A 15,465-nucleotide genomic window follows, 5' to 3' on the forward strand; every position below is an offset into this window, starting at 1 on the left:
TGGGAACCCTGCCATGGTCTCAGGACCCTTCAGGCCAGGGACTCGGGGACAGGCCCAGGTTACACGTCAGTGCTGACGCTGTGGCTGCGGGCGAAGGCCTCCCACATGGCGGAGAGGCAGTTGGAGTTGAGCACCTGCAGCCCCTAAGAATATATAAATTAGCTGGGTTGGTAGTTCATGCCTGTAGTCCCAGCTACTTGGGAGGCTGAGGCAGGAGAGTCACTTGAACCCGGGAGGCAGAGGTTGCTGAGAGCCAAGATCCTACCACTGCGCTCCAGCCTGGCAACACAGCAAGACTCTGTGTTTTGGCATGACCATTATGGGCCTGGGGGAAGATGAGCTGATTTCATCTCTCCGTTTATAACCATGCTGTGGGAGCCTCATTTCACATGCACAGATTCCCTCCAAAGACTAGATGAACAGGCCCAAGCCCCCATGGTACTTGAAGTAATGACAGCCTTGTCCCCATGCCATTCTCTCGTCCCACACTTGTTTTGGGCCATCGTGCATTCAGTGCCTCAGTGGATGAAGATCCAAACCCAGGTACTCTCACAAATCTGGAGCCAATTCTAAAGTTTTTTGAATTTCAGCTCAGCTCAGACTGTCACCTGCTTGGGACTGTGGGTGACTGTGGACTCTGAACTGGGATGTGCTGTGTCCATGTGACAGTCTTCCTCCCCAAGAGTTGTTCAAGAAGGTGGTGCCCTAGGAATGCCATCTGGACTCAGTGGAACAAGAAGGGCAGGTAGCACCTGGCACCCACTGTTCATGCCACCATCACCCGGCTTCACAGTGTGGTTATTTGAAGAAGTCTCTGCTCTATGAAAATCGTAATCAACAACAACAACAATAACAATTTAAAAACATAAAGAAAATCCTAATTTTGCTGGTCTTTTTCAGCAGGAGAAGTGATATTTTGTAGTCTTTATAGTTGACAAGTCCAGGATCTTATAATGCTAATTTCTCTCTTTAAGATAAGATGGCATTAGTATGCCGAATACCGATGAAATCCATGCTGATGGCCCTTCTCATAGCGGCGACATCTTGATGCAAGTCTTTGTATTCACACAGCTGTGACATAGCCTTCAATTTCTGTGCTTTATCTTTGTGAAGAAAATGAAATATAAAATACAGGTCATGGTCGTATGCCAAGGCACGCAGGTCAAAGTAATATTTCGCATAAACACTGGTAGACACATGAATATTAAACTCAAGTAGCTCCAAAAAACACTTCTCCATCTTACTCATTGTCTCAACAGCAACATCCTTGGGATTCTGGCTGTCATCCACGCTCCAGTGGCGACAATTTCTCCAAACCTTGGAGGCCAGAAGCATGGCTCCAAGGAAAATTTGTTTCCAATTAGTAGGACAAAGATCAATGTTAGCATTAGTTAAAAGGCGTTCAATGTGCACCAATGCTACGATTGCACGTGGAGCTGTTAGTTTTGTGACTTTAAAAAGATTACAGAAATATTCGAAAATGCAGTTGCGTGTGGGATCATCCCCAAAGGATTTCCCTAGAATCTTTTCTTGTGAAAATGGATGTATCGGCTCATCAAAAATAGCCAGAGATCTATTTGCATATCTGTGGTTTATGTTGTAATATATTGCCAAAATCACACTTTCTAATATGTGGCTGAGATCAGGCTTGCTGACTGTGCTGTTATCTAGCAATATGGTGGAACACGAGCTGTATTTTCTATCAAGATGCCACGGAGGTATAGAATACAGGCGAATGCTTCTCCTCTTTCCTTGCACACTCATTTGATACTTTCTCAGGAAGAGTGTGCTTGCCCTTGGATGGTCAGAAGCAATATCTTTGGGCATCTCCTGGTCGCTGATGTGTTGCAGGTCAGGGCCATCGCCGGCTCCCAAATCCCACAGGGCAGGCTCCACAGCAGTAGGGTCTGGCACTTCCACCACCTCCCCCTTGATTGGTTCTGCCGGTGCACCCTGCACTGGCTCTGCTTGGGTCTGGTATTGGGGAGCACCATGATCCCTCTGCCCGGCCTCTGCTCCTCTCTGCCTTGGTCTGCACTTATGCTTGACACTGCCTCATAGATGTCACAGCTGCCAGATACCTGCCCACACAATCACCTAGGGCCCCAAATGGGTCTGGAACTGGTGTTGGACATGTTCCTTCTGTCTTGGCCTGCACCTTTGCTTGCCACCACCTCATTGATGTTAGAGCCGAAGGACAGATCCTCAGACCACCTAAGCAGACCTCGCCTGCGGCTGACTTTGGGGCGCAAACAACAGCTCAGCGTGTTCCCCATGTGGCACCTTGGCTCCTCTCCAGCAACTTGGACCTTCCTTTGCCTCCCAGTCTGTAGAGTTCAGCACTTCACCTCTTTCAAACACAGGCACGCTGGCAGGGCCAGCCCCTGGCTATGGGGCTGCACCCCACTAAGAGTTCATTCCCCACCTCAGCTGCCTACCTTGAGATGACTGTTCTGAAGGGAACCTGCTTGATTTAAAATGGGTCTAGATATAACAAGCCTGAGAGCTGAGATTTCGGAGAAGACAGCACAGAGGGAGCTCCTCCTTCCACTGCTTTCTACCAACTGAAGAAGGTTGCCCTACCAACCACCAGAGTTCCATCCTGGTGCCCAGGAACCAATCAGGCACAGTCTCCTCCATGAGGCACCCCCACCCCCATTGTGATGTGGGTTGTAACACAATTTTTATACTCCTCTTTCCTCACCAAGCCTGTCTAATTCCAGGAAGAAGTGTTTCTCCTTCTTCCTTCTAATGCAACATCATTTTGTCCTTTGCATGTTTCATTGGTTTGGTTCCTTTTATTAATTATGTGTGTAAAGGTTAGCTCCTCACTGATCGCTAGACAATAAGCTCCAGGAGGAAAAGGATTTCTTTCCGTTTTGGTTGCTATTTTATGCCAGGAACCTAGAGCAGTGTCTGGAACTTAGTAGGTGTTCAATAAACATTTACTTAATGAGATAACAAGAAAAAAAAAAAAGATTAGGCAAGTTTACCTACATCTAGAAACTAGAAATTAGGGATAAACACACTGACATCTTTGGATAAGGCCGGAGTGCTAGATGTTGCCATTTTTCAAAGAAGATTTACTATTTTTATTACCCCCAAGAAATATATCCAAAACCAATTATTACATATATAAATGTACATATTATTACCAATAATAATAAGGTAAAAACTTAATAGTATCTCCTCTGGGAAAAAATGAATGGGAAATGCATGGGAAAGGGAAATTATAAAGTAATTATTCATACAGAATAAAAGGACACTGACACAAATAATAGAAAATAACAAGTCTATCATTACAGGATTCCCAAAACTTGTTGTAGGAGGCAGTTTGATGTTTCTGACATTAAATTTCCAATGAACTTTTCTTCCAATTAAGAGTGGCCAGTGTTATCTTAAGCCATTTCCAACTGTATTCTCTTCACATTCTAAGCCCCTTTCTTTCTCTGTTGCCAGCACTCTCTCTTGGCTTTCAAACAGCTCTGCTTGGGCCTCTGCTCAAGTGGTAGTGTATACCCTACCTCCAATAACTCTTTGCAAATTTTGTTAGTCAAAAGTGTGGTCCATGGACCAACATCACAGAGCCCAGTCCAGTCTACTTAATCAGAATCTGCATTTGAACAAAATCCCCAAGTGATTATTTTTACTTTATTATTTTATAATTTTCAATTTTTATTCTTTCCCTTTAGCTCTTATTTAGTCCTCACACTTAGCTATAACTTGGGGACTGTAGCAGTGGGGATCCAAGTTTTTTTTAGCAGTTAGCCCTATCTTAAGCAGGAGGGAAAAAAACTACTACATCACATAGTATTGGTCCTCCCCATAGCATTCACAAAAAGCAGGCATTAAGGCGGAATGCAATACAATCTTCTTCAGCACTAAGATGTTATAAATCAAACTCTCTTCTTCTGCTTGCAAATTATTAGAATGACTTCTATATATTCACAAACCTGCTGAATATTGAGAAGTGTCAATCATAATTCCACTATTTTATCCCACATCGACATGTTTTTTTCTCTCTTCCAGCCAGTATATATCTTCATAATAGGTACTGAATCCTTTATAGCTTTTTTAAATCTCCAAAGCAAAATATAGTGCCTGGAAAAAGAGGTGTTCAGAAGTACCCTCTTTTTAACTAATAATGAAAAGAGTAACTTGGTCACTAATTTCTGAAATTTCAAATACATGCCAAAAAAAAAAAAAAAAAAAAAAAACCTTATCTACTTTATTGTATTTTCACAACCACATCAATTTGTTTCTATAGTCCACTCCTTCTAGGTTGATTCCAAAGATTTTAGTTTATGTGATAGAAAAAATAAATATCCATGCAAAATGGTTTATATACTTATCATTTCCAATGTGTACACTTAAAAAAATCCCTTCCCCAATTTGTCTGAAAGTATGCTTCTTTCTACTGATGCACTTTCTTAGACAACTTTGATTCCCCAGTGATTCCTATAGTTTGATACATAACATGCACTTAAATATTTGCTGAATGAATGAGTTATTTTTAAACCACCATGTTTGTTAGCATGTTACAATTAATGAAAAAAGTTCCAATGCAAAACATTTTAATAGGTTGTCAAATATACAGGTATTAGAATTATGTAAATATCACTTATAAAAATTGGTATATCACATTAGATGATTCTATAAAATAAAAACACAAATCACACATTGACAATAACCCCTGCAGTCCAAGCATATCCCCGCAATAGTACAAATTACAAACACATTTTAAAAAAAAATCCTAAAGACATTTATACATTTAAACCAAGGTAACTGTGACTAAATACATTCATTCATCAAGTACAATAAGTTTAGCATTGCTGCTTATAGTCACTAATAACACAATTTTAGGTGCAATTTCACATGCTTTCATAAATCTTCCAGTACAGTTCCCATAAAGTGTCTTTGTGCACACCATTTTCATTTATATGCAGGTACGTCAAAACTATTTCACTTCACAAACTGTTAATATATATCTTAAGTGGACAGCAGGTAAAAAATTTAAACCTCAATGATGACAAAATTTAAAATTAAAGTCTTGAAAGCCTATAGTAATTTGTTTACTTGCATAAATACTATTTTCACTTAGTACAGGCTATTAAAATAAGTAATGAGAATTTAAATATTAACTCAAAAAAAAAAAAAGATAGAGGCTCCAAACCTTTCTAAGAAATTAATGCATTTTCAAAGTAATAATATAATGTCTGTAAATCAAAAGTAATTTCATATTCATTGCCAAATTTAAAATACCAGTGATATGAAGAGAAGATTGAGGCCTAAAATTGTTGTACTAAATCATAAAATACAATAAAGAAGATGCAGCTCATTTGCTTGGGAATATATAATGGAATGTTTTTCACAGTAATGTTATGTTAAACACTACTTTACATGGACAGTCTAAATAAATGTACCTTTGCCAGCAAGGAAACTGAAAAATTAAGGCTTTCTTATGCCATCTGTAACTACTACCCAAACTTAAGTTAAATAGAGGTTACAATACTGCAAAATATTACTTCTAACTTCTTTAATATTGCTAGTTGCTTCATTTCAACCCCATACATATTATCTTATTTAGGTGCATATTTTTCTATATCTGTATTTTAATTAAGTCCCCAATCCCAGCCCATCTAAACAGAACACTGAAAATGGTTAGGGCCTTACCTGTTTGGTTCATAGTTGTAATACTGGGGGCTAAAAATGCTTAACACATGGTATAAATCCAAGAACTATTTTTGAATAACCTAAGAAGTCTGGCCTCCAAAAGCAACCCTATTTGTTTTTCCAAAGCATTAACAGATAATTGTTACCTCTTTAGATAACCTGACTGACACTTATCAAAAAGGAATAGATGTTTCCTAGACTATGAAAACATCAAAAATATGTAATAGAAAGGATAACTGAGGGTACAAGCATATCAAATCAAGACTAAAGGCACTGGAGAAACAAGGTAAGCATTGTAAACAATTTTTAAAGCAAATCAAGTTTTAAAGCATAAAATGCCAAACTACTAAGAGAAAATGTACTAAAATGATGATAATGCTTTACCATAGTGGACACAATTCCCGTAATTTAACAAACAGAATTGTTTCATTGTTCTATTGTTTTCTTTCATCCTACATCTTCTATAATATTCCAAACCCTAGAAACAAATGTATTTCCAGTTGCGTGAAACAAAAAATTGCAACTGAAATATCTATGGAAATTCCTTTTTCTTAAATGATGCTATAAATTTGATACATAGACTTGGTAGACACAGAACATCATCTTGGAAATCATAAAATACTAAATTATGCTCAATTGAAATACAGACAAAAGTTCTTATTTAGTTGAACACAGTTTAGAGCCCCATAAGAGCAAATTGTAGTGTAAAGAGGAAAAGTAAGTACAATCTTTCCAGACACACACAAAGAATAATGAATACTGAGTTGAAGTATCACAAGCTCCACATTAGAGCCATTTAATATACATATTTTCATAATTGTTTCTTGAAAAACTATTTAGATAAAATATTTAGCATTTATCATTGATTTTAATTTACTTGAATCAACGCAATGTCCATCCATATTAAAATATCAATTAATGTAAATACTTTATTATAAAACTATTATACAATTTAAATTTTTATTAGAGAAAGGTATTATTCACATCCACAATTTCTTAAAGTCCTTTCTAAATGAGTGTATTCCATAAGAAATACACTGAAATCATTACTTATGTTTCATAGGGGAAAAAAAACTATGAGAATCCTATTAACCCAAACTATATCGGTATTATACTTATTTCTTAAACATTTACATGTTCAAATACGCTTGGTGAATAGTGATCATCCATCCCCACAGTGGTAAATTTCAGCATAATATTAAGTGACTGAGATCGACTAAAATAGTCACATGTGGGCTAGATAAACAGATACTTATTCTGTTATACCTAAGCTTACTTATAAAGCAACATAAAATGAGCACTGGATAACAATGATAATAAATGTAAACCAACACAATTAAATGTTAATCCTTTCCCTGAAAAACAACAGATAAAAGGACTTCTTGCTTTATTAAAAACAAAATATGATCTATTGTATCAAAAAGGCAAGACACTGATTTTACAAAATTATATTTCCAAATACAGATAAAAAAAATCTTGAACAGTTAATTCAGATTTTATTGAGCTAAAATGTGCAAAAAATCTGATAATACTTAAGTTTAATAAATTCATTATACATAAGCTGATATCATCCCATACAAAAAAAGCCTCAGTATCTTAAGATTCAAAATAGTGTTTAATTATCTGAGCTTAAAATTTATTGAACCACTATCCAAATAACAACAAAAGTCCGTACTGTAAGAGAAAAAAGTAAAACTAAAAATTTTCTGATTATTAATTATGACTTGAAATTCATTCCCATTAAAGCATAAAACTATAGCCAATATCCATTTGAAAAGTAAAGAAAAATTGGAAGTCCTTATGGAAAATACACCAATTCTAAATAAAAAATCAAAATCAAATTTTGCTTTTACAAAACGCACATTATCTTTTAAGTTATACAGGTTTAGTAGATTTACTAAGCATAGAGTTCATTGAGCATTTATTTGGTACTTCTGTTTGGACTCAGGTATTTGCAAAGTACCCCCAGAGAGGGCTGGGAAGGTAAGATAAACATAAAATTGTGATACTTTTCTCCACACCACAACAAAGGTGCTTGGATTTAAAAATTCAATTTGTAATTCTAGAAGAAAAAGAGGAGAAACAATTTACAACTCCAAAATATTTTGCAGAAATATGACAAAACTGCTAACTATTTAGAAATGTTATTAGTGAATCAAAGTGCAAGTAATGACAGCATTAACATCAAATGTATTTGAAGACTCAAAGTTTTAAATGTTTTCAATGACAAATAATTAGTTGCTTTTTTTAAGGTGGTGGGTATGAAATACAAATCTAATTTTTCCAGGAATTGTAGCACTGCCCCTGCCCCCATGAAATTAAATTATAATTTCACTATTGAACATGATATATAACTGTTTTGAAAAAGAGTGAAATAGAAGCCTGAATTTAGATATGCACCAAACCCTATATGACAGACTAATTTACACATAGTATTTTTCATAACAACCTAATTAGATATTGTTTTTCATGGCTTACTATAATTCTGAGAAACTACTTTTTTTTTTTTTTTACTGCTTCATTGTCTTAAAAACCAAACCAAAACAGCAAGTGGGAGAGAAACTACTTTTAACAACATACATTTACACTACCACTTAACTAAATGGGGATATATAAATACATAAATTTTTAAAGAAAAAACTTCAAGTTATTTAGAGGAGAAATAAAACTTCAATTATTTACTTTTTTGAAGCTGCATTTATATAAAAAGATATATGTTTTATGATACTTTTCACAATGTAATAAATTTATATTCCAATTTTCTCATAAATGAAAAATAATAAAAATATTTTGTTGGCTGGGCATAGTGGCTCACGCCTGTAATCCCTGTACTTTGGAAGGACAAGGCGGGTGGATCACAAAGTTAGGAGATCAAGACCAGCCTGGCCAATATGGTGAAACCTTGTCTCTACTAAAAATACCAAAACATTAGCTAGGCATGGTGGCAGGCACCTATAATCCCAGCTACTCAGGAGGTTGAGGCAGAGAATTGCTTGAACCCAGGAGGCAGAGGTTGCAGTGAGCCGAGATCATACCACTGCACTCCAGCCTGGGCGACAGAGCTAGACTTCATCTCAAAAAAAAAAAAAGTTTTTGTTCCTTGAAAATAACATCTCTCTTCTCCTAACCCCAGAAGAACAATTAGTGTGTCCTTAATTTCAAGACTTTTGTTGTTGTTGTCATCCACATCAATTGTCTTTTTCATGAAGTATAATATTTTGGGAGAGAGAGAGATATGCAAAAAATCAAAGAGAAAACCTGCTTTTGGAATGCAACAATTCTAAATCATTTCACTAAGAAGCACCCTTTGATATGCTGGTCTGAACTTTTAATATAAAACCTAAACAGTACTTATTTCTGAGTAGAATTTTCTCCAGTTTTAGTAACTTCATACATAGCAATACTAAGGACATCAACCTGTGCTTTTGAGATTTTGGTAGGTGTTCTAATATTGTAATAGTTTAGATATGGCTCGTTGTCAATGTTGGGTGGACAGAGATTTCATGAATTGGCTACAGAAAGCTAACTAAACTCTTAATGACTGAATAATGGTTTGCATTTTACTTGAGCCAAAAAGATGTTTAAGCCATGTACCACCACATTCCCTGCTTAACATTCCTAAGTTTCTTTATTCTTCATAGTTTTCTAATAAACAAATAATTAGTTTTCCTGAGTAAGATTATAAAAAAGTTAACCTTTCTTCCAAAAGTAGAAAGACAAATAAAATGTCAACTCACAATACAAATTTTTACATAGCATTACAGGTGCAGAGATATTGACTGCTGCTCTTCATTATGATTGGCCCACCCCTTAAAAAAACTGCAACAAAGGATTCAATTGTCTAAAATACTTTGAAGTACAGAAATTAAATGCTTTAGCCCATAAACATATCCCTCATCTATTGTGTTGCTAGGGAACACATGAGCAAAATCTATCATTCGCACTTCTACTTCAGCAATCTCTTGACAACCAGTGGGAAGATGGTAGAAAACTTTTTCCAGTTGGGAAAGTACATTTCCATTTAAATGTTCCTGTGACATGCTTTTCCATCCATTGTCTTGGTCCAGATTTTCAACTTTCAATGAAGTCTGACTGTGATGCTTTTTTATATACATTTTCCTGTGACGAGCATACATCTTGGACAAGCTTTTGCCTACTGAAGACTCTATTTTTCCATTCACTGTGGAACTTAACACATGAAAGTTATTATTGTACTCTAGTACTTCTGTGTCTGACAGTGGTCCTTTGGACAAAAACTTTTCTGCCAAAGTTCTGTCATTCAGTTTTGTAGTGGTTGGCTGAGATGAACCTTCATAAACGAACAGTAATGAACTTGCATAAAAGTTAAGCTGTTTCTGGTTTTCAAACCACTGCAGAATTTTCTCAATCTTCTGAATACTGGCAGCAACAGCATCTTTTCTTAAGCAGTATCCATTATGAAAAAATCTAGAGACTCCTATAAAAAGAAAAATATAAGCATTATAATCAAATTATGAAATAACTATTATTTGGGAAGTAGACTCATCACAGATGGAATTCTCCAATATTTTCCCCATCATCCCTTATAATTAAGTGAACAGTTAATCTTAGAATTCTAAGAATTCTAGTCAGATATAGAAATATGACCTCAGCTTAATTTCTGTTGAAGATGCTCTTATTACAAAACATTTAAATGACACTAATGTCATATGAAGTATCCTATTTAGACAAAAAGAAATTTATTACAGGTAGACTGGTAGTTTACTTCTTTCACTATATTCTTTTAAGAAATAGGATTCCAAGACTTGCTCTATTTGCTATTGTGAGAAATTTTACAGTAAAATTACTTGTTCAGGCTGGGCGCAGTGGCTCACTCCTGTAATCCCAGCACTTTTGGAGGCCGAGGCAGGTGGATCACTTGAGGTTAGGCATTCAAGACCAGCCTGGCCAACATGGTAAAACCTTGTCTCTACTAAAATAGAAAAATTATGCATGGTGGCACATGCCTGTATTCCCAGCTACTTGGGAGCCTGAGGCACAAGGATCACCTGAACCTGGGAGGTGGAGGTTGCAGGGAGCAAAGATCATGCTACTGCACTCCAGCCTGGCTGAAAGAGTGAGACTGTCTTTTAAAACAAATACTTGTTAGAATCTCATTTAGCGCTAACTAAAACCTAGAGTCAAATTTAGTTATTTTTTAATAGTACCATTACCAAATACAAAACCATGACTCTACTAATTTTCATTTGCTCTCAATAATATTGATTAAGTCCATTTTTCAAAAAAATTAAGCTCACTTTTGGGAACAGCACTTTCCCAGGTTAGGGATGCTATTGAAAATTGAGACCTTTATATGTTTTAAACTGTCAGATTATTAGGCCATTTTTAAAACTATGCCTATTTTATCATACTTGAGAATTTGCTTTCTGCTTTTAAATAACATGTTCCCCCAATTTGGGACAGAAATTACTAAAAGATATATTCAGTTATGACTAAATTATTAGCCTGGGAAAATATTTTTTAAATAGCCCATCTGAAAGTTATTTTGCTGTTGATTAAGTACTCCAAGACAAATACTAATTGTTAAGCTCATGTTATGGATGTTTGCTTTCTATACATAAATAAGAATTATTCTATAAATTTTTTACACGATGCCTAAGTTCTTCTTCTATCTTAGTGGAGCTAAGAATAAACTTGTAATATAATGTTATTTCTAGGAATCTAGGATATTGTTGCTTTTATAATATCTTGGTTATAAATATTTTAGAAGCATATATGTATGTTAACAGACTTATCAATTTAATGCCACTTAGCTAATCATTATGTAGCTCTAGAAACTTATAACTCAACTACACATGGGAAAATTCAATAAAAATAACAGTACATGCTACAACACATATTTCAAAGTCTCTTATGTAACAAACAGTTTTAATATACTATGATCTAGAACCTTTACTTACAAAATAATTTTAACAACAACCTCTAGTTCCAGTATTGAGCTAGACATTTGGTTCACAGCTGTTATTTTTTTCAGTATATTAATAAGAAAGAAATGAAAATGTAACAGAGGGTCATTCACGGGCTATCGTCTTGATGTATTATGAACCAGGGTTTAAGATTAATCCAATTCTATTTTTTAAAAAGTGTATTATGAATCAAATCACTTCTCCAAATGAGAACTAAAGCTGAAATAACTTTAGAATTATTTTGTTAACTGTTCAATCATAAAAGCATTAGTTTTTTAAATCCTTACCATCCTTTATAGTTTCTTTTGTTAAGCTTCTTCCATAATGCTGGTTTTGTGTCTCATAGCTATCGGAATGAATATGATACACCTGTCAAAAAAAAGCAGTGAATATTACAAAGCTAATACTCCTTGACCATGTGAGATTTAACCCAGCAACACAGGGTGGCTAAAGATGAAATCTACTTAGGTAATTCATTCTAATAGAGATGAGAAGAAACAAAATCCCAGTCATATCAATGGATGCTGAAAAGGCACTTTACAAATTCAACATCCACTGCTGATGAAAACTCTTTGTAATATAAGGATAGACTAATATTTCCAATATGATAAAACTATCTACCTCAACCTACCAGGAGTTAGTTTCAAGTTTAAAGAAGAGAACTGAAAAAGCACTTCTTTTAAAATACAAGAAGTTTTCACAAAAATATTTTATCACGATGTCTTCTATATTATTATCATCTAATATTCTGGAGTTCCTAGCAAATGTAATTAGAAAGAAATTAGAAGTATAATAATTTGAAAAGATGGAGATAACATTAATACTCTGAAGATAATAGTTGTACACTGGAAAACAAAATTAAAAATAAATATGAATAATAAAATAGATGACACGGCATTTGAATACAAATTAGTAAACAGAAAATAAGCTTTCTAAACACAAAAAACTGGTTAGAAAACGTAATGAAAGGAAAGACCCCTATTTTTAAAATGTAACCCCTGAAAACACAAAAATAAGCTAAATATGTAAAAGATATATAAAAAGATATCTTTAAGACATTGCTAAGACACACCTATGTTCTCAAAGAAGATTCAACATAATATATCAATTTTACTTAAATTAATCTACAACTAAAGTGAGATTATAATAAAAACGCCAACTTTTTTTTGTTGATGATGTCTCACTCTGTTGCCCAGGCTGGAATGAAGTGGCAACCCCTGCCTCCAGGGTTTAAGTGATTGTCGTGCCTCAGCCTCTTGAGTAGCTGGGATTACAGGCTCATGACACCACATCTGGCTAATTTTTGTATTTCTAGTAGAGGTAGGGTTTTACCATGTTGGCCAGGCTGGTCTCAAACTCCTGACCTCCTCAAGTGAACCACCCGCCTCAGCTTCCCGAAGTGTGGAGATTACGGGTGTAAGTCACCATGCCCGGCCCTAACAATTTTTTTTTAACCAAAAGCCAACTCTGAAGTTCACATATATATATATATAAAGAGCCAAGAAAAATTAAAATAAGATTAATAAGGTAGAACTAACCTTCCCATCCTACCAGATATTAAAACGTATTTTGGAATCAAACATGTGAGAATTTAATATGTGATAATGGGATTTTAATCAACAGGAAGGGATTATTTATTAAATGGTGTTAGTCTGATTTAACAGTGATCAGGAAAAACTAAGTTGTATTCATACCTGGTATCTTATGTCAGGATAAATTTCAAACGTATCAAAGAATGAAACAATAAAAGGGTTCCTGAAAACATGTAGGAATCCTTGAGTAACTGGTAATTACTAGGGACAGCATTTCCAACTAAAACTCAGAAATGTCACAATCGGATTTTTTTGGTAGATATTATTTGTACATATTTATGGGGTACACGTGACATTTTCTTACAGGCATAGAATGTGTAATGATCAAGTCAGGCTACTTAGGGTACTCACCACTACATATATTTATCATTTCTATGTGTACATAGTGTTTTTGCCACGCAGAAATCAAAAGAAAAATAGGGAAAAAAATCATTTGAAATTTATTTGATGAACAAAGGGCATGTTTACACTTATGGGGGAAAAAACAAGAAACCAAAAGTGTTTAAGGTAGGTTTTGTAATAAACATATATACAGTATTTGCATGTTTAAAATGTCTCTGGAAGGATATATAGAGAAAAAATAACTACCATATCTTGTATGGAGGCAGACTATTCAGCTGTACAGGTATACCTCATTTTATTGTTTCACTTCATTGTGCTTTACAAATACTGCATTATTTACAAATTGAAGGTCTGTGGCAACCCTGCTTGAGCAAATCTATTGGTGCCACTTTTCCAACAGCACATGGTCACTTCATGTCTTTGTATTACAATTTGGTCATTTTTGAAATATTTCAAACTTATTATATCTGTGTGGTGATCTGTCATTAGTGATCCTTGATGTTACTCCTGTAATTATTTTGGGATGTCACAAAGCACGCCCACATAAGATGGCAAATTTAATTGATAAATATGTATGTTCTGACTGCTCCACCAACCAGCTGTCCCCCCATCTCTCTTCCTCTCCTCAGGCCTCCCTATTCCCTGAGACATAACAATATTGAAATTAGGCCAATTAATAACCCTCCAATGGCCTCTAAGTGTTTAACCCTCTCTCACTTTAAATCAAAAGCTAAAAAAAAGTGGGCTGGGCACGGTGGCTCATGCCTGTAATCCAGAGCTTTGGGAGGCCGAGGTGGGCAGATCATGAGGTCAAGAGATTGAGACCACCCTGGCCAGCATGGCAAAACCCCCTCTCCACTAAAAAAATACAAAAATTAGCCAGGTGCAGTGGCACGCGCCTGTAGTCCCAGCTACTCGGGAAGCTGAGGCAGGAGAATCACTAGAACCCGAGAGGCAGAGGTTGCAGTGAGCAGAGATCCCACCACTGCACTCCACTCTGGTGACACAGTGAGACTCTATCTCAAAAAAAAAAAGGTGATTAACTTAGTGAGGAAAGCATGTCGAAAGCAAACACCAGCTTAAAGCTAGACCTCTTGTGACAAACAGTCAAGCTATGAATGCAAAGAAAAAGCTCTTGAAGGAAATTCAGAGTGCTACTATATTAAACACATGAATCATAAGAAAGTGAAACAGCCTTATTGCTAATGTGAAGAAAGTTTTAGTGGTTTGGATAGAAGACCAAACCAGCTACAACATTACCTCAAGCCAAAGCCTGATCCAGGGTAAGACCTTAACTCTTTTCAACTCCATTAAGGCTGAGAGTCACTATGAGGAAGCTGCAGAACAAGTGCGAAGCTAGCAGAGGCTGTTTCACAGAACCTAGCAGAAGTTTATGGGAAGATGTTTTTATAAAATGCAAGGTGAAGCAGAAAGTGCTGGTATAGAAGCTACAGCAACCTATCCAGAAGATAACTGATGAGGGTTTCTACCCTAAACCACAGGTTATCAATGTAGATGAAATGGCCTTCTTTTGGGAAAAAAAAAATATGCCACCTACGGTTTTCATAGCTAGAGATAACAGGTCAATACCTGGCTTCAAAGCTTCAAAGGACAGGCTATCTCTCGTGTTAGGGGCAAATGCAACTGGTGACTTTAAGTTGAATCCTATACTCACTCATTTGTCCTAGAGCCCATAAGAATTATGCTGACTCTCCCAGCCCTTTAGGAAGCTGAGGCAGAAGGCTAGCTTGAGGCTAGAGGACAACTTGAGGCAAGGAGCTCAAGAAGAGCCTGAGCACCATAGTGAGACTCCACCTCCACAAAAAAATGTAAAAATGAATTGGGTGTGGTGGCACACGCCTGTAGTCCCAGCTACTCCAGAGGCTGAGGTGGAAGGATTGCTTGAGTCCAGA

At 35.9% G+C, this 15,465-nt stretch overlaps 2 protein-coding genes across 4 annotated transcripts in view; both read right to left on the reverse strand.

The window, feature by feature from the left end:
* Window positions 1-945: 945 nt before the first annotated feature.
* Window positions 946-2,276, reverse strand: LOC105712589 (cyclin-Y-like protein 1B). Its single transcript, XM_021675760.2, has 2 exons — window positions 2,159-2,276; window positions 946-2,054 (listed from the first exon to the last, which is right to left on the reverse strand). The coding sequence occupies exons 1-2, from the start codon at window positions 2,274-2,276 to the stop codon at window positions 970-972; spliced, it is 1,203 nt and encodes a 400-aa protein (XP_021531435.2). The 3' UTR covers window positions 946-969.
* A 6,259-nt stretch (window positions 2,277-8,535) lies between these two features.
* The window catches only part of IPMK (inositol polyphosphate multikinase), a 66,270-nt gene continuing 59,340 nt past the window's right edge, over window positions 8,536-15,465 (reverse strand). For all 3 annotated transcript variants that reach the window (XM_012445755.3, XM_012445754.2, XM_012445753.3), the window contains exons 5-6: window positions 11,906-11,987; window positions 8,536-10,129 (exon numbers count right to left, since the gene is read on the reverse strand). In XM_012445755.3, coding sequence (XP_012301178.1) covers window positions 9,507-10,129; window positions 11,906-11,987 — 705 coding nt within the window. In that variant the 3' untranslated portion in view covers window positions 8,536-9,506. The remainder of the gene's footprint in view (window positions 10,130-11,905; window positions 11,988-15,465) is intronic.

Source organism: Aotus nancymaae, unplaced genomic scaffold (genome assembly GCF_030222135.1).
Source record: "Aotus nancymaae isolate 86718 unplaced genomic scaffold, 86718_ANA_hifiasm-v0.15.2.pri h1tg000010l, whole genome shotgun sequence".
Classification (NCBI taxonomy): Eukaryota; Metazoa; Chordata; class Mammalia; order Primates; family Aotidae; genus Aotus; species Aotus nancymaae.